This window comes from Pyxicephalus adspersus, chromosome 6 (genome assembly GCF_032062135.1).
Source record: "Pyxicephalus adspersus chromosome 6, UCB_Pads_2.0, whole genome shotgun sequence".
NCBI classification, from domain to species: domain Eukaryota; kingdom Metazoa; phylum Chordata; class Amphibia; order Anura; family Pyxicephalidae; genus Pyxicephalus; species Pyxicephalus adspersus.
The window spans coordinates 50,834,936-50,855,009 of NC_092863.1; the positions used below are offsets into that span (position 1 = coordinate 50,834,936).

The following is a 20,074-nucleotide window of genomic DNA, read 5'->3' on the forward strand; positions in this document are numbered from 1 at the left end:
GTTCGTGTGTACGGTCGTTCGTTGATCGTCCATGTTCAGAGCATGCGTGATGAACGAACGTCTGTTCACTTTCCTGTCGTGCACATAGTTCCTCTATCGCTTAAACGATCGTATCTATTGTGTGTACAATATCTACGAACGATCGTGTCGTTACCTCTATGTGGATGATCGGTGCTATACGATCGTTCGTAGATATCGTGCAGGAACGTTCGTCGTTCGTTTTCCGACGATAATAATTGGAATTGTGTACGTAGCTTTAAGCTATCTGTGGTGTTATAGAAAAACACATTTTTTACAGGTAGCCTTAGTGATAGTGTAATCTTGTTTTCTTTTACAATTAGCTTTCCATACTTACAAGAGCAGCACAATAATCAGTAAATTAAAAAGGATTTTGTTTTGTTTGGGTTGTATTAGGAGGAACACATGCTTTTCTTCAAGGTTAGCTTTTACTGGCAGATAGAAATAAGTCAATCTCCAATGCAAAACTGTCCTCCTATTAGCCAAATAGTATTAAACTCTCATTAGCATTAAAAGACCACAGAGAATAAAGCAGTGTAAAATTGAAATACAGCAGGGCAGTTTTGATAAGCAAGACTAAGCCCAAATTTACTGGAAACAAAAAGTACAGGCAGTTGGGTAACCACAATAATTAGTACACATCAAATGATACAGCAGTATAAAGTTGGTGATCAGCAGGACAGTTTTAAAGAACAAGAAGAAGCCCAAATATACAAGGACAAGAGGTCAGGTGTTTTACTACAAGAGTTAAGGTGTGTTTGAACTTGAGGCAAAGCAAGCCAGACAAAGCCTTTACTTGCCAAATACTGTTTTAGCCAGTCAAGTGCATGCATTGGCATTTGAAAATCTAGTTACACTCACATTTGCTATTTAAATGCTAAAAAAATCAATAACTAACCCATCATGAAAACAAAAAATACCATTGACCCTAAAAACTGACCAGGAACAAGACAATTATAACTCATTCTCTCATTCTTATCCTGCTCATCATACAGCATACAGAAAGGTGTTTTACTTCAAGATTTGGCTAAAATGTTCTAGAAGCACAGAGCACAGACAGGTATTTTTTTTCTAAAGAAAATTGAGATGGCAGATGTAAAGCAGTGTAAAATTGGCCAAGGGCTGGGAAAATATCCCTTTTTTTAGAGAGGTTTTACAGTAGTTTGCAATGAATGGGACAAAGATAAAGTGATGTCTTTGATTAACCATAAAAATTCAATACAAAAAGGCAGCAAAGGTGGTGATTTCTCAGGAAGCTAGCAATCAGAATAAAATCACATTTTCCTTACTGACCTTAATCTTTTATTATGCAGTTTGTCAACCCTCCACTTTGACTGCTCTGTAAATCTATTTTATATTTAGAAAGCCAACATATCCAAAGACCCTCTTTTAGCCCTCCTAAGCCCATTGGCTATTGTTCAAAGGTCATGCAGCCTTACATTAGGGACTGGTAAATTGTACACACATTCACTAGGACTGTACCTTGCAGGATTCACTGCCAAAACAGCACAAAATCTTTATCACAAAGTGCAACTTTTTACAAGTCTGTTAGGTCTTGTAGTGCAGGAGAATGGAGGATGTAAACAGCAGAGTAAACCAGAGATCCAATGCTGGCAAGTAAAAGAAGCTAGGTTAGTTTAGGTAGGGTGGACTAATGTACAATGTAACTGGAAAACTTTGGACTACGACAGAACATTCATAATAAATAGTAAATGGGCCAGTTATTTACCAAATTATGTTTTTTTAAATGTGCTGGTAAAACATGTTCCATCTTGTATTTTTTCTATAGCAATTCTTAATAAAACTTTCCTTAACAAAATAATTTTTGTGTGCAATGTTGCCTTACTGAAGATCCTTCTCTTCTGCATGCTGTTAGCCATCATTCAAACCAGTTTGTGCCGACTGATTTTTTTTTTTGGTGGTTTATCATAGCTATATGTGTGGGGAGTAGGGTTCTGATTAAAGAATAAATGTGAACAGAAACTGTGATTTTAAATCACAGTGCAGAGAAGTTCAGGCAGGGTAAAACTATAAATAAGTCGGATTAGCTTGTCTTGTGGACAGCGAGTTCTTTTTACAACTTGACAACTTTTTACCCACTGATATTACCAACTTCTCTTTGGGAAATTACATTTCTTAAAGCTTGTCATGTATTTTGCTACAAGGTCATAAATTATGGAAACATGTAGACTGATGTACATTTCAAAGGATTGCCATTCAGTGGTCAGTAGAATGACTTTTTTATTTAAAATACCAAAAGGTAAACTGAATCAGGCCAGTTGACACTGCATTAGTTACTTTTTTTCAGGTTATTATATGTAGGTGATACCTCTTTTTATTCATGGAGGCTATAATATTTCACAGCTGACATGGAGTCAGATTTAAGATGTGCTTTAGATAACTTTGCATAAAAACCCAATGGTGGTATACCACTTGATGGAGCAGTGCAGCGCTGAGCTTTGTAGTGCTTTTGAGGAAAACTGCATTACTCTAAAGAACAGTTTGTGATGTAAGTGTATTTTAAACTGATATTTAAAATACGTGTATATCCTTAAAGTAGGCCTCACACCACAGGTACTATTTCTATAAAAGTAGCCCTTACTTCACTTTCCAGTAAGCAGAGTCTTTGACTGGTTGATGAATCGATTACGTACTCCCACTAGCTTATGTAATGCTTTCTCCCATCGTATTTATCAATGCATGCAACTGAAGAACAGGCATTCACACTACATGAAGTGTGTGAATACCTGGTGTAGGTAGGGAACAGTGAAGTAGAGGCATTATAAGCCAAGGGAGGCCAGAAGGGAAAGTTTTTTGGCACTTTCCTAATAACAAGCAACAAATAAGCTTGAAAGCAATTCTCAACCATCCTATGTTGCTAGGGACAATGTAGAGGAATGATACCTTAAGGATCACAATTGAGATTTCAAAGATGACTTAATTTTTGTTTCGATATAGTCCTTATTTTTATTGTACGTTGGCTAGCGGACAATGCAATTTACAATACCTTCTTCAATTTTCAAAAGAATGTTCATGGGATTAAACTCCTTGCCAGTCATGCCAACTGGGCTACATAAAATACAAAGTCACTACTGAATCAGAAAAGATGGTAGTGAGAATGGCTAGGGTTATGCTGGCATGTGCGATAAACCAAATAAAGGATAAAACCAAATAAGGATCTGTTATTAGTTAGAGCAATAAAACTCAGAGTCTGTGGGGTGGAACAACGGAACAGGGGTTAAGGAAAGGAAACTAATATCAGGGGAAGGAACCATAAAAAAATTGAAAAATTGCTTGATATAACTAATAAACCCTACAGTAAAGTATGGCCAGATTAGAGTATATCAGACCTAAAGTAAGGTTAGAACCCATTTATCCAGGTGATAAAAAAGTCCATGGCCCCCAAATTTGATCAAACCTAAGTAAGGTATCTTTAAGGTTTCAAGTTAATCTATAATTTACCATGATCCAGTTAAGCTTGGTAAAAATCATTTTAAAGGGGTTGGTGGGGGTCTTCCAGGCCATAGCTAAAACTATCCAGGCAGCCAAAAGAATATAGCCTGCTAAGCGTCTGAGGTTCTTGGGTAGGGGGACCTCAAGCTTGCTAACAAGAACATACTCTGGGAACCTGGGCAAGGATACCTGTAGGACTGATGAAAGGAGGTTAAAAATCTTGTTCCAAAAGCTCTGAGCTTTTGGGCAGAACCACCCCTATGGTTGCAGCCTGGAAAACACAAAGGAGAGAAAGCAGAGTGGCATTTGGCTATTCTATCTGGCACCAAGTACCAGCAGAGAATAGTTTTATAGAAAAATTCTATTAGCCCCACATTAAGAGAAATTTTAGACAGTTGAAATGTTGTTTTAACCGGCTCGTCTAGATCCCAACTAAAACCTAGGCCTTTTTCTTATGACTGCATGTATAAAAGTTGAGCTACTGGTTTCATGAGTATAAGATAGAAATATGACTTTTGATGGCATCAATTCGATCATTAGGTGCTTTCAAAGGAAGAAGAGAATAGGGGGGGGGGGGGGGAATAGGGAAATAGCTTGGGGTAAGGTAACTTCCTTTTTTGATGGAGGTATTCTAAACTAAAAATTGACCATCCAAATATAGGGTCATCAATTGGCAGGAATCCCTTGTTTGTCCTCCACCTGGAATTAGGCTTAACCATCCCTGGGGGAAATTCCGGGGTACCCAAGAGCAGAGCAGGGGCATGTGAGGTGAGTAAATGCTTGGATTTGTTTTTAATCTATAATACATTGACAGGGAATAGCAGCGGACGAGCAGGTCCAAAGGGGGCAGGGACCGACCTTGGGGTGAACATTGTAGCTTTTTGTATTTTCCTTTATATTCCACCCCAAAATAATTTGATCCTATCTTGTAGGAGCTGAAAATCATTTTTAGGAATAGGGATGGGCAGAGTATGGAAAAAAAAAAAAACTTTTTGCAGCACAATCATCTTGATTTCGGCTATTCTACTCATCCAGGAAGGGGTGTGACCCCCATCTGGCCAGAATCGTATGAATACGCTTGAACAGTGTAAGATAAAGAATAGACTATGTAGGAATCAGATGAATACCTAAATATTGTAATGATAATGAACCCCAATCTAAGATGAAGAATTGTTTGAGTTTAGCAATAGGCTTGGCATCTAGGTTTAAGGCAACCAATTTAGTACAGTGGACCTTCAGGCCTGACAACACCTGAAAAAGCATAGAGTAATTTGAATAAGTTTGAAAGTGTGATGAGAGGTGAAGAGACAAGCAAACAATGGAGGAGAAAGTGGACAGCTATGTCTGGTGGCTTTATAATAGTAATAATGTTGAGTTAGGGAATCCCCCTAGTGAAATTTTGGCCCCAGTTGCAGCATAACAGTGATTTTTAAAAAATTGGAATCAAAGCCCAAGTGGTTAAGAACAGTAAATGGGTAACTCCAGGAGAGGCTGTCAAAAGCCTTTTGTTAGTGTATAGAGAATTACATTGCCTACCTCGTGGGGCCAAGGTCCCAGTTTGAATAACCAAAGATCAGGCCTATGGATCTCCTGGTTTGATCCAGCGCTTGTCTATAAGATCACATTTAATGAGGGATTCAAGCTTCAACCTCAGGTCTAAGTGAAGGTTTTGTTTGTGTTGTTTTTTGAGGTCATGATAGAATTTCAGTTTCGACTCAATAGGTTGCGTGTGATATGATCACCTCTAACAGTGGCTTTGTGAGCTTCCCAAAGGATATAAAGCAAGGTGTCAGCAGATTGGTTGAGGGCAAAAAATCTATTTCCGGAAGACTCCACCTCCCCACAAACAGTGTGATTACTTAGTAGGCTGTCATTAAATTGCCAGTGGAAACCTGAGGGTCTGTCTTCCAAATCTGACAACTGTGCAAGAACCAGAATATGGTCTGACTAAGTGGAGGACAAAATGCAAGCTCCTATATTCCGGAATCAGACCTGAGGGTATAGATTAGATTTTAAATTGAACAAACAGTAGAAGGAGTCTAAGTGAATATGACAGAATGAAAAATTTGCTATACAATTTTTCTTGGTACGCTATGTACTGAACAGCTGTACTGTTTTTTGTTGCAGTTTTCCCTTGTACTTCTTTGCTTGGTAACTGCATTATGTGTCTTTTTTTGTGTATATATAAAAAAGCATTGTAGGAAGGAAGAGGTTGGTATCTTTAGTCTTAATCTCTGTTTCAAAGATTCATTTTACTAAAAAACAAAATGTATGATTTTAAAAATCTACATGGTAAGATGTAATTGTTAACTTAAACATGGCATAATATCACATAGATTAATTAATATATACATATGGAGCTACTAGCAAATTTTACTAATAAACAGAGTAAAATGTGATAAGGCCATAACTGGATCAAGACAAATTTTGGATACCCAAGTTTAATCACAAAATGACTCAAAGATACACCACTTTAACTGTCTATTGACCACAAATATATATCATGTATTATTAGAAAATGACTATATAAATACCCACTTTCCAATTTGCACAAACACAGCTTTATAAAGATATGGGTTAGGTATCTAGTGTCTGTTTCCTTGTGATCTAAATATTAGTAACAATTTGCTGACAGTAGCTTACACCCTTTGAAAAACAATCTATAAGTTTTTTGCCCAATTTCAATTCTACTTAATAGTGCCACCATCCCTAAGAGAGTTCACTTATAGTATCCAAAAATGTCAAAATATGTGACTTTAACGGCAGTTAAATATTATAAAATTGTCATATTTTATTTACATAATTTTAAAAGAAGTTTATACATGCCTCTCCCCATAAAACGATTCAGGGGAAGTTAAATAACATCATAACATACATGGGCTGAATACATTGTACACATTACATTTAATAATTTGAAAATTATGTAAATAAAATATGACAATTTTATAATATTTACCTGCTGTTAAAGTCCCATATTTTGACATTTTTGGATACTACATTTGAACCCTTTGAAAAACAAATACATTTCTTGACAATGGGAAGAGTTCCATGGCATTCAGGAGCCCATCATTTATTAGAACTGTCTGACAGGAGGCAAAAGGCTGGGGCAATACAGATAGTGGGGAAGCTTTTAGAAAAAAAGTTGGGAGTTCTAGGAAGTGTTGCCCAAGACTGGTCCCCAAAGAGCAGTTTCAGTGCAGTATCAGTGTTTGTTGGCTAGCTTAGCAAATCAACTGTATTTTTATATCCAGCAACTCTGCCTTCCATCCTAAGAGGTGGTAAGTAGTCTGAACTGTAACATATGAGAGCATAGTAGGAACCATACTGGGCGAGTATTTTCCTGTATTCTGGAGGTGATATTATCAAGCTTCTCAACTGTAAGGTCAATATGGAAAGAGTTTTGACTTGTAAGTAGAATAAAGGCTTTGTTTCCACAGAGCTTGTCAGGCAGTGCTGACACATCAGTACTTAACAAACCTTGTAAATACACTCACTCACCTGACATTGTTTACATGTTTAGCTAAAATGTGAGAAGATGAGAAATTAATTTCATAAGTGTGATTTAGTCATTCACAATCATGAAATATATGATATTACAGAAAACAAGACAGGTTTTTTTTTGGGGGGGGTACCTTTGTCACCATGTATTTTCAAAAATTTGATTGATTTTACTTTGTCTGGGTGAATATGCCTGAAATCCATATAAATTGAATCTGATAAATTGTGTGTGTGTATTCTCATGTAGTATTGATTCCTGATTCTTTCTACTCCCTGTAAAATATCATGATTGTTATTCCTTAGATGAGTTGCTTTCAGCAAGTGCCATAATTGTCATTCCAACTGAGTTCCATCCACATCCCCCTACTCCTCCGGTAGCTGTCTCCAGCATGCTATGTGATCACTACAGTAGCTACAGAGACTTGCATGAATTTGAAAATTTAATTTTAGAGTGCAGTACACATAGCTGTAATGTTTTATTTCCATTGTATACAATCAGTTCTAATGGTTTAGTATGGTTAAAGGGTTGGGCTTCCCAAAATGGACAGTTCATTTTGGACTGGTGCCAGCAGGTCTCTTATTTTCCCTTGGGACCCAATTGCTGTCAGTCTAGATCTAAAACTACATTTATTTTGCAATAGAGAGCACCAACAGGAGCAGCTGCTGTAGTGTCTGTGATATATATGTGTGGGTAGACATAAACCAGGACTAAATGTAAAAAATAAAAAAATGCAATTTTACAAAAAGGACAGACAATATCCCTGCAATAACATAAATATATGTGCCTGATCGCAATTTCTGTTTACACTCACCATGTTTTCACTCAGTCATGAGTGCCACCATCTTCCTCTGCTCCTCTTCCAGGTGTTGGATCTTCAGCCATCTTGATATGATCATACATGGTTGACAACGAACATTCAGTCCTGGCAGTCCCCCATCAATGTCAGATAACCCGGTATATCTGGGCTGCGTATGCATGATTCACTTTAATCTGTAAACAACGAATGAAAGTTTGCATCTGACTGGGTAACTGCACTAGCAGCGAGTCACAGAGAGTTACCGTTTAATGGTAGTATTACAACCAAGCATACCGACAACGGCTTAATTTTCCTATAAAGCCTTGGGGCTTGTAACCGCTTAGTCAAGTTTAATTAAGGTTGTAAAAGTTATTTTTCTGCCTATTAAGACATAAATTGATATAAATGGTCATTGATCAGCTCAGTGATATACTGAACAAAATAAATTAATGAATATTGATTGGTAAGATATGTACGTGAGTGTAGCAGTATTTTGTAAATGTGTTTGTGTATTGATGTATACACACACAGCTGAAACATGGTTGATCTGTAGGTTCACATTCAATTGATCACAAATAGGGCAAAAACAGCTTTTCTAACAGAAAAAGCCTTTACCTATTGTATTATTATTCTAGGTAACCAAAATATAACAATGACCATTCAATGAAAAACTAATATTTAGGTTTTGTAATAAATGTTTTCAAACTGTGCCATCTGACATATTTTTCATTATCTTTGGTGATTCTCCTTGATCATTCGAGTCCTTGGTCATCAGGGTCCTTCCTCTGCTTTGTCAGTACACCTGGATATTATTTTTCTTTTAAAGATGTTGTACTCTGAGACATTTCAATAGGGATCTACAAAAGCTTTAGCTCACCATGCTCATGAAGTTTCATAATGTTTATTGACCTCTTAACACTTTTATGTGTTAAGTTGACCTCTAAACACTTTGTATATAATAACCGGATTGTTACTTTGAAGGCTTCATAGCACCATGACTTTTCAAACATGCACAGAGGCATTATTTTACTGAAAAACAAAGAGTCCAGATTTGAAGTTTTCTTATCATAGCAAAATAGCCAGACTGGTTCAAGCTTATCATTATAGGTGTTAAAATGCTGAATTTTTAGTAAATGCATAGCAGTTATTATGGGTGTACATTACTGGCTTTTAAACAGAAGTTGGAGTAATATACTAACTGGCTCACCAATAGTGTTTAATAATTATTAGTACATTCTGTACAGAAGGTGAAACTGTACATATATTCATTCTAGAGAGGTATCAGTACTGTGAAATATGTTGTTGCTATAAAAATCTTGTTTATTATTATTATTAATATTAATATTAATAATGAGTCACATATTCACAAGCATGAGGCTAAACAAGGTCAGGTACAACACACATGTAATAAAGACCATCCAACCTTGACTAACACTTTGCTACCACTAGCACCTTTACCATTAGGGCTAGGGACTGGTGTTGGTATTTACTAAAACTTTAAAAGATTACCTGACCTTAATCAATCTTTCATCATTTATCGATTGCCTACTGACCCCTTTCAAATTTATCATTCATCAGGACAGTCATTTTGATCATAGGGAGTAAGTATGGTCCACTTTATGGACCCCTTTATTGTTTTATAGCCTTTCTTCTTGCTTTTACCCTCCGATATTTCAATTGTTTTCTGACTTTTTTTGTATTTACTGCTCTTTGTTATGATGTTATTTTTAAACACATTTTATTTTTGTTTATTCCTCTTCTGACTCTGACACTAATAATTAATGAGAACTGAAATGAAAGATTAAAAAAGAAAGGCTTTTTACAGTTATAACAGATTAGTTTTTGTATTTCTATTCCAGGCAAAGACAAAAGTTTCTACAGCAGTCACCAAAAAGCCCATAATAAAAGAGACTATGCGCTCAGTGAATGGAGGGCCAGCTCACATACCTTGTCTTAGTAAAGATTCTGAGAGAGAAGTGGAAATTCGTCTGCTGCAGGTGGAATGTGATGAGCTGAGAACCAGACTTGGTTGTCTTAAGGTAGGTGAAAACCTCTTTCTGTTGTCAGAGGCTTCTAAACAACAAAACCGAAAAAATCATATTTAGATAGAATTGCATGTAGTCCTTTTATCATCATGTTTATTAGCCAAAATAATACAAGCATTAAAATAAAGCAAATTATTTTGTTTAAATTTTCAGAGACAGGCCCACATTACCTAATTTAAAATATGATTCCATTGTACAGTCCTCTATTAAAACTATTCTCTCTCTGCCAAAGACCTTGGGAAACTGTTTAGCAATCATTTTTGCCTAATTTGACTCCAGGCACAAGAAGAGTAGGGGATGCTTAGAAATGATGTGAAATGGAATCTCTTGGGGGAAAGCAGCAACCGTAGACCCAAAAAGCCATTTACAATTTTGTCACAACTGCTGGAAGTAACTACTATATAACAAGGGATATTTTACCAAAACTGGTATTTTAGGGGATTTTTTTAAATATATGTGCTATAAACCAACCCCCCCCCCCCCCCATCTTACTGTTCAGCACATGGAAATAAAGCAAGGAATATAAGTTTTAGCGGTAACAGATCACTTTTCATTCAATAATATCCATAATATAGGGTCAGATTTCTGCAGACCTATATAGCTGTGGTCGCCAACCTTTCGGACTTCATGGACCAATAAATTCACGAAATCCGGACTGCACATGCGTGGTGTGCAACTCAAAGGGGAAGAACCTTCCCTCAGAATGATGTCATGATGCCGGAACTTACGACCACCGGTTGGCGACCGCTGCTATATGGAGCATTGAGATTTTTAATACAGAACAAAACTTCCAACAACTAATGTTGCAGACTTTCATTATTGCTTTCACATGTTTAATGAGGGTTATGTCAATGTTGAGTGTAATTAAATTTGTGCCTGAGATGGGGAAAATTTGACTGTTAGACTTTGTCAAAAACAGGAAGCACAGAGAGAAGGCAAATAAAGAGGTTCGAGGCTCAAAAGTATTGTCAAACTATGAATGTATTAATATATATTACCTTCATATATAACAAAATTATACACGTACATAGTTCACATATTGGTTAGAACATATAGAATAGGTTATGTTGATCTTAAGAGAAATCTTCTATCCTATGTATTACCGTTTATTAGATGAGTGCTACTATTATGGTTTTGCCTTCATATTCCCTGGCCTCTTCCTATAGTACTAATATTCCGTTTTTTTTATAATACAGTAGAGAATGTTGGTAAAACCATGACCTTTAAACATTTTTTTGTGATCTCAGACCAAAATAACATCCCTTGGCATTTTCACATCTTATATGTGTTATATTAACGAACTCCAGACGGATAGAAAAAAATGTTCCATCTTTTTATTGTTTATATATTTATTAAAAATATTTACCTGTGAAGTGAGAGCACAATTATATTCTTATCAGCTGCTATACCTTAACTATGCAATTAAACGCTAAAACTGTCCTTGTGCAAGCTGAATTTGTTTACTGTTCTGGATGAAACTGATGTCACAGAAATGGCTATGTTGTCTGACAGGAGTGCATGCTACATATCTATCATCAGCTAATTTATTTAGCACACCTTGCTAAAACTGGGTTGGGCCCCATTTTACCTTCAGAGCTTTGTGACACAGATTCAACAGGGTGCTGGAAACACTTCTCAGGAATTTTGGTTCAAATTGACATGACAACAAATCTTCCATTCCACCAAATTCCAAAGTTGCTCTATTGGTCTGACATCTTGTGACTGTAGAGGTTACTGAAGTACAGTGAAATCAAGATGGTTTAAGCTTTGTCACGTGGCATGGGATCCAGCTACAAGTAGCCATCTGATGGGTGCACTGCTATTAGGATGGACATGGTCAACAAGAATGCTAAGGTAGGCTTCGGTATTTAAACAATGCTCAAACAGTACTGAGGGGCCCAAAATGTGCCAGGAAAATATCCCCCACACCATTACACCACCACCAGCATCCTGAACTGTCAATATAGGGTAGGATGGATCCATGCTTTCCTGGTGTTGATGCTACATTCTGAACCTATCATCCAAATATTGGAGCAGAAATCAAGACTAGTGTTGGTCGAATAGCTCACTATTCGATTCGACAGCTATTCGGCCAAATATAGCAAAAAAATTCGGGTGGTCGAATTCAAATTCGAATGCCATTAAAGTCAATGGGAGAAAAATTCGGGTTTGTTTCAGCACTGTGTAGAGCTTCTACAGCCTCCAAACAGATGTAAAAAGATACATTATAAAAGGATACATAAAAAGATTTTTTGCTGTCGAATGCAGCAAAATTCGGTTCGGGTATACCCGAATTCGAACAGCCATATTCGGGTCGAATATAGGGACAACGCGAATTCGAACATCAACACTAATCAAGACCCATCAGCCAAGCAATGTTTTTCCAATATTGTCCAATTTTAGTAAGCTTGTGAATTATGAAGCCTCAGGTACTTGTTCCTAAGTGACAGGACTGGCATCCAGTGTGGTCTTTCTGTAGCCCATCATTCAGAGATGCTCGTCTTCATATCCAGGTTGTACAAGAGGGTATTTTGGTACTTGAATTACTGTTGCCTTTCTGTCAGCTTGAACCAGTCTGCCTATTTTCCTCTGACATGTGATATCAACACTGTCACTCACTGGATATTTTCCTTTCCCTTCTCTCAGTACACTTTACAGATAGTTTTGTGCAAAAATACCAGCAGATCTGTTCTGAAATATTTAGACCAGATCTTCTGGCACAAACAACCATGCCATATTCAATGTCACCTAAATCACCTTTCTTCCTCATTCTTAGTTTGAACTTCAGTAGGTCATGTTGGCAATGCCTACATATATTGCATTGTTTTAAATACATTATTTGTAGTCAGTTTTTTTTTTTTTTTTTTATGCTTAATGCAGGAGGGTCTAATGGGCCAGAAGCCAAGTGATATAGAGCATTTGCTTAAACAGTCCCAGAAGGAGCTGCTTTGGCTGCAGAGACAGCTGTCATTCATCTCTAATGGTGGTCCATCCTGCATCTTATCACCAAACAAGGTAAAGACTAGCATTTATGACATCCATCACATAACAGAAGAAAATATGTGCATACTCTGAGTTTTCTTGCAAGCAATATAATGTATGTGCGTCCAATAAGAAACAGTTCTGCTGACTTTGACATTAATTTCACAATAATTTATATGGCTTTAGGTGTACAATTTATTGCATCAATATATCAGGATTGCTAACAACAGTCTCAGAGGGAATACGAACTTTGATCTACTGCTAGAATAAATTGCTCTGTGATTGCTTATATTCTAGGTTATTAACATCTCTAGAAGAGATCTTCTCTACCTCACATATTTTCAGCTCTGGATCATATGAATTAAATACTAAGATAGAGGACATTTACTGATGTGCTGATGTAAGAGCTTAGATTCAACACTGCTCCTTTACTTACTTTTCTGTAGTTGACTATATGTCTATTGTAATTATAGCTTTCCTCTTTTCCTATTGTCAATGTATTTTATTTTTTAATGAATGGATTTAAATTTTTTAAGATTCATATTACAGTCAGTACACTATGTTCTGTTTTTTTAAAATTGCAAGAAAATGCTTCATATCCTGCTAGCATTTATAGCAGGGAAGACTGTGACCGCAAACAATGCAAAGAATCAATTAACCTTGACCAGTCTCCCATAAAGTAACATTAAAAGGTTGTAGCTGCATATTAAGGATAGTTTCCAGCATTTGGAGCTTTCCTCAATATGTGTAAGATATTTTCTGTGGTGTCCAAATATGGCTATTGTTATTATTGGAATGAGAATAGAATTTTCACTTAGCTTCTTTTTTATCGGTGTGATTACAGCTTCACAAATCTTTTGTACTTTTACGAAGGATGTCCACACTATAGCTTAAAGTATAATTAGGAGGACTTCAGGCAATGTTTAGTGGAATTAGTATGTTCATAAGAAGTTTAAAATAGAACTGGGTGGTTAAGCGTGGGCAGTTTTAGTACAATGAGATTGTTACAATGTTGGACAAAACACGCTGCTGCCCTCACAATGTCAGCTGTTATTGCAAAAATTGCTGAAAAGGTAAGGTTGGACATAAAAATAGTGTCAGAAAACACGATGCCTCTCACAGGCAGTCACATATGAATGTCATATTTGACATTTGTCCACCTCTAAATGGGCTTGCAATAGGCACATGAACATCAGAAATGGACCACTGAGAAAAGAAAAACGTGGGCCCAGACTAAACCCCTTTTTATGTTTACAATGTGGATGGCTGGGTGCACATGTATCATCAACTTTAGCAAGAGATGCAGAAAGATTCTCTGGGAAAAAGGCGGCCTAGCAGTAGCAGTGTGACTGCTGGGGTCTGCTACTAATATCATGGTACCATGTGCCACAAAACAAGCTCAGGGGTCCTGTGGAATCCATTTCTCAATGAGTGTTTTTATAACACAAGGGAGCTTTAATATTTTGGATAACCAGTGTAGGTGCCCAGTTCTTATAACATTGTACATTATACAATTCTCTAAATATGAAGTTACCTGTAGTTTCTTAAATTAAGTTAAATTTTGAGCAGGACAGTTGCCAAGTTTGTGCAAAGTGTGGTAGGTTGGGACCGCATTTACATCTGTGTGGTTCAGACAGTGTGTTTGAACATGCATGGTAATGTTCATTATGTCCTTAATGGGCATTGCATTTAGGCAACACCTTGCTATGACTGTGCTGCTAAAACACCATAATAGACCGGAAATTGACTACTTTTCCCAATGCTGTATGCACTACAAGTAAGAAGAAAAATATTGGCACTATCACCGGGGGACTTGTCTAGATATATTCTCCCTAGTTATGGATACAGTGGGAAAGGGTTAGAAATTCCTAAGTTTTTATTGCTATACATTTCCCTGTTAGGGAGATTTCTGCTCACTTCTCATCCAGATACACAACAGGAAGAGAGAATAATTATCCCTCATCATTTTTCCAGTGTTCCCCTCCCCATGTGCCACTATTTTCCTTCTTCTCTCCTATGGCTGTTGATGCTAGTGGTGGAGCCTGATCTTGTTCTGTACATGCAAGTGCTGCATCATGGAGAGACATTCAAGAGCTGTATATAACATGGCAGCAATGTGCTACCTCCTGTGTAACATACCATAGGTGTCCAGAGGCCACAGGATTACTTTTCTATTTTCTTGCTACAGCAAAAAATTAGAAATTGCAGACCTGCATAGAAAAATATTCTAAACATCCGGTAAATAAAAAACAAGCACACTTTTTGTGCTAAATTTGTAAAACAGGGAATCTAACATTTCCTCAAACATTCCCTGATTTAAATCAATTACTGCCATTGGATTACATTGACCTGAAAGATTATCATAAGAGAATGTTTGAGGGAATATCAGATTCCCTGTTTTATAAATAGAACAATCCTTTTGCCTAATGTTCAGTTGATGATGGTAAGTTAGCTTTGAATCTCCTGTAAGCTTAGCATGTTAATGTACTTTGTTTTAATGTTTTTTTTTATATTGCAGTCAACCAATAATAATCACAGTAAAGATCTATAGGAGTGACATATTTAGAAACACTAATCAATTTAGTAGACAAGCAGGGCCTTCATAGAAGCAGGGGTAAAACTGAAAGAAATTTGTCTAAAAAGAATAAAAATCAATTTCACAGAATACAATATTAGGTTTTTTACGATTTGGTTTTAAAAAGTGGTACAATAGCAATTGGGAGTACAATAGTGGCAGGATGGTCTATGGCTTCATACTTCAATGTAAAAGATGAGAGAACAAAAATAATTAGGATTGATCTTTGTTGTGGAGGTAATGATGGGAGAATCGTCTTTAGCATGTTAGAGTTTATTATGTTTTATTACAGTATGCATAAAAAAGGAAATACAAATATAATTGAAATAGCAAGTGTTATACAACAGTGAATACAGTGCAGTAAAAAAAAAAAAAAATAAATTGGTTTAGTAATATGAGAGGAAGAAGTTACCAATTGTATTCCCAAACCCCGTCTATTAAGTGAAGATGTATGGGGGAATCATTAGCAAACAGTCTTAGCACCTACCATAAAGGTCCGATCAAATGTTGGTACAATTCTCTGCTTCATTTTTAAAGATAAAGTATGTAAAGTAAAGTAAGTAAGTATGAAGGATTCCCAAACCTCAAAAAACTTGCCCACTTACTGGTCTTTCTCCATGGAAGATTCATGAGCTTGTCTTTAAACAGTTACAAAGTAGGAGTCTGAGTCTAGCCATTTATGTAAAATTGCTTTTTTGCCATTAGAAAAATGATGGACAAGAGTCCCCAGTAATTTTCACCTCTTGTAAATTAATAACACCCAATATGGCCCAATCCTTTAGCATGGTAGTGTACTTTTAAAAGTGGTCACATCTGAAGGCCAGTCCAGGACAATGATATCCAGTCAAAACCAAGCATAGAAAATGGTGAAAACAATGTACAAACAAATTGCATTGCATAGTGCAAACTGAGTATAATCTAGTTGGGCTATGTATCACAGGATCAAAAAGTTTAAAATACATAATAAAAATAAATATAAAAAAACACTTGTATGTTACTTCAACTAAAAAAAAACAAAAACAAAGCACCCTTATTTATTAGGTGTTGGTGTGGCTCACTTTCACTTTTGTTGCAACAAGCGAATTGGACTCATGAGTTGACTGGACTTGTTTAGGACAAAATGATGACCGACACCTACTGCATATATTTATATATATATATATATATATATATATATATATATATATATATATATATTTACCGCCCACAATTAAGGCAGTGGTTGGCTATTCCTATACCAGATGCCATCAGAAAGAACAATGTAATTGCTCCTAATTGAGGTAGTTCCCGGTGGCTTTCAAATTTCATTCTGTCTCATGAACCAAAATTATGCAAAAATGAGAATAAGTATATGATGGCAAGGACTGCAGTGTTTTTCTACCCCTGGGAAAAAACCTTTTTATATTTCCTAGTGATCTTCCAGTTGCTAGGCAGCTGACACACTGTGTTTGAGAAGATTTCTCCTCACATACTATGTTCACATACATACATGTCTTACAGCTGGCCTGCTGCTTCTGTTGGCACTGTACATTGTAGCTCACAATGCCGATTACATTTCTATATTTATAAATAATGATCATCCTGGACACAACATCCAATCTGTAGAATTACTGCCTTGATTTTTAATGGTCCAGGAAGAGAAAATGACATCCTTAAGGTCATGTACAGTACTACACTTTATCATTACAAATGATTCAACTTCATTTGCCTCCTATGTATTCTGCTTATTGCATTCATTGCCACTTAGCTCTTTAAGGTGAACAGCAATGTATGTAATACAGTACAACACAGCAACCAATCATAAATTGTTCCCACTGCCATCTGTTTATTCTTTTTAGTTAGCAATTGTTTATAGGTCTATTACATATAGAAGTAGACTGATTTATTAACAAATATACAGTGTATATATATTATGCATGAAAACATAATTGCTACAGTTACTTAGTGTAGCAATTTAAAACACAAAAAAAAGTAACTTGAGCAGCACAAACATGGCTGCTAGGCTGCCCTTATAATAAAGGTAAAGTATACCAGGGAATTTAGCATGTGCTGCCAGCTCTTTTGATCCAAAAAGGGTTAAAGTGATGGCTCTTTAAAAATAAAAAAACAGGGAGGTCTGGGATGTACCAGGTAATCCTTGTTAATGCCCTTCTGCATAGGAGTCCCTAAGCTGTTTGCTGGATGCTGTATACAACAGGATAATAAAAAGAAAACCCATAGTTGTAGAGATGGATTGGTCCAGGCTACAGACCACAGATGACTTCTTGTGATAAGAGGTTGAGCTAGGTGTTGAGAAGGAGAGGGGGAGGTTGTTGGCAGTCATCTGACCCTGTGTGTACAGAGCAGGCCACAGCTGGGAGTCATAGGACTAGGAAAAAAAGGGAAAAGCCATCTTGTGTGTATGAGAGAGATAAAGGGAGGAAAGGAGGAGGAGAAGGGAGGATGGACTAGGGTTTCATAGGCTCTAGCAGCTGCTGCATGCTTGCTGATGCTTCTTTCACTGGCTTTCGGCAGTCATGAATCATTGTGAGCTGAGTACAAGCATTGCTAGCACACCAGACCTGCTACTGGTGCCTCTGTCTACCTGGATATAAATGGACACAGCACAGTGCAGCCTGCCCCACATCTCAGCAGCCTAACCTCTACTGCAAGGTAGGTTATTCTAAGTCCAACATCCATTTTCCTACTTGTGTTGCCTACATATCATAGAGGAAAGTTGGTTGGATATGTGTCATCTGCAGCTGCAAGCTGTACTCAGACAAGACATAGCAGCAAACTTGCAATGCAGATGTTAAACCCCCTCTGTGATGGAGGCCTGGAGCCCAGTGTCAGTGCTTTCTGATGCAAATGAGGGGCTACAATGATGTGCAGGATTGGAAATTGTGATGGTCTTTTTGTGGTTTAAATAGGAGGGTGTTTCAAATAAGAGAATGGTTTAAATCCGAGGGTCTGTCATGCTTGCACCCCACCCGACTTGTAAGTCTTAACTGTATGGGACCATAAAGATTAAAATATTTGTAATAAATGTAATGCTGCCAGTAATGGCTTTAGAAGAGGCATACCTGTGGTTGACCTTGACTAAGCCATGTTTTCTCCCAGGATATAATGGTGATGCAGTAGAAAGGGTTAACTATGTGTGCTGGATGGATTAAGATGTATTATATATATCCAGCCTTCAAATATTCAGCGTGCTTTCTATAAAGCTCAATTTATAAAGGCCTCTTCCTTATAGCTAATCCTATAATGCATAAATTTGGGCTTAAAAATAGAAATTTCTCATTCCAGATGAACTGTTTTTTTTTTACTGACTGCAGTGCATTTGTATCAATTTATCAAGTTAAATATATGTACTGTCAGTCTTATTTAACAGTTCGGTGTAAAGTGTGCCAATGATAATAACTCATAGCAACTCGATGTCACCAATTTAGTCCAAAAAAAGGAATACAGTTATTTTGTGCAATACGCTGTATTTACCAAAAATATTTAATAAAACACTGCAAAGTACAGAAACCCATAGCAAGCAATTGGAAAAGAATGCCTGAGCTAATTGTAGCAGTCTAAAATATGAATGGTTGCTATGAGTTACTACACTTTGCATACCCATATTGCTCCTTGAACAGCTTTGTTGAGTTTCTTGAATGGATAGAATGAAACTGGTAATACTGTTAATAAAATAGTTTATCTAAGATTATTCTTTACAGGGAATATATTGACTGTATTAAATATTGATTGTAAGTGACACAAGGAATGCCATGCCTTTACCATTATACAAATTGTTTAGATTTATCCAGTATGTGGGCCCTGTGTGTCACAATAAATCTGTTTAGGGATATATATATAGGCTAGATGTGAGCCTCTGAATACCTGATCTTGAATTGTGTTTTTCCCAAATTTGTGTAAATAATGAAAGGCCAAATATAGATTTTGCTAAAAATGCAGCAGCAAGACAGTGCAAAGCGAATTAGGTATAGCCTTGTGCCAATACAGAATGCAGCATCTGGAAATTATATATGTTGGCGCTATATAAATCCTGTTTATTAATAATAATAATAATAATATACAAAGTTACTGTTATTTCCCATGCTTGTGTTTGCTTAGAATATTTACTGCTTATTAACAACTTCATTTCATGGAATTAGTTAAAGAGGAACTCCCCCAAAACAAAAAAAAATCACTTACCTTTAATCCCGCAGGGCTGTCGTTTGGTCCTGACGTCTTTTCCATCAGGTCCTGCGTTGTCCGGGCATCTATCTTCATGCTAGCGCTCCGGGCACCGCCATCTTCGCCTCTTTTTTCTGGTCCTTCTACCTTGGTCGCCCGACCCAGGTGCGAGATCAAATGACGTAGGTTGGAAAAAAAACTGCCTATCTCACTGTGCATGCGTGAGATGGACAATTTTTTTCCCTTTTCACGAAAAGGCTCCTTCTAAAAATGCCAGAGATGCTCATGTGCACAAGGAGCACCCAATAGCCTCCAGGGATGCGTGATGTAGGTATCCCGGGAGGCTTTGTGCTCCCATTCATTCTCGATTGCCTAGGGTCAGCAAACTCTGGCCTTTAGACCAGATACGGCCTAGCCGGTATTTTGTTACGGCCTAACGCCCCCTGGCCGATCCAGCTTAATGCTGGCTGGCAACCTGCGGCTCTGGAGGCTTGCCAGCCTGGATCGGCCAGGGGGAGTTAGGAACTACTGGAACCGCTGGAGCT

General features: G+C 37.0%; 1 protein-coding gene across 20 annotated transcripts in view; it reads left to right on the plus strand.

Annotated features, from left to right (window-relative positions):
• The window catches only part of RIMBP2 (RIMS binding protein 2), a 216,113-nt gene that overhangs the window by 33,851 nt on the left and 162,188 nt on the right, over positions 1-20,074 (plus strand). For all 20 annotated transcript variants that reach the window (XM_072415730.1, XM_072415735.1, XM_072415739.1 and 17 more), the window contains exons 4-5: positions 9,626-9,805; positions 12,692-12,826. In XM_072415730.1, coding sequence (XP_072271831.1) covers positions 9,626-9,805; positions 12,692-12,826 — 315 coding nt within the window. The remainder of the gene's footprint in view (positions 1-9,625; positions 9,806-12,691; positions 12,827-20,074) is intronic.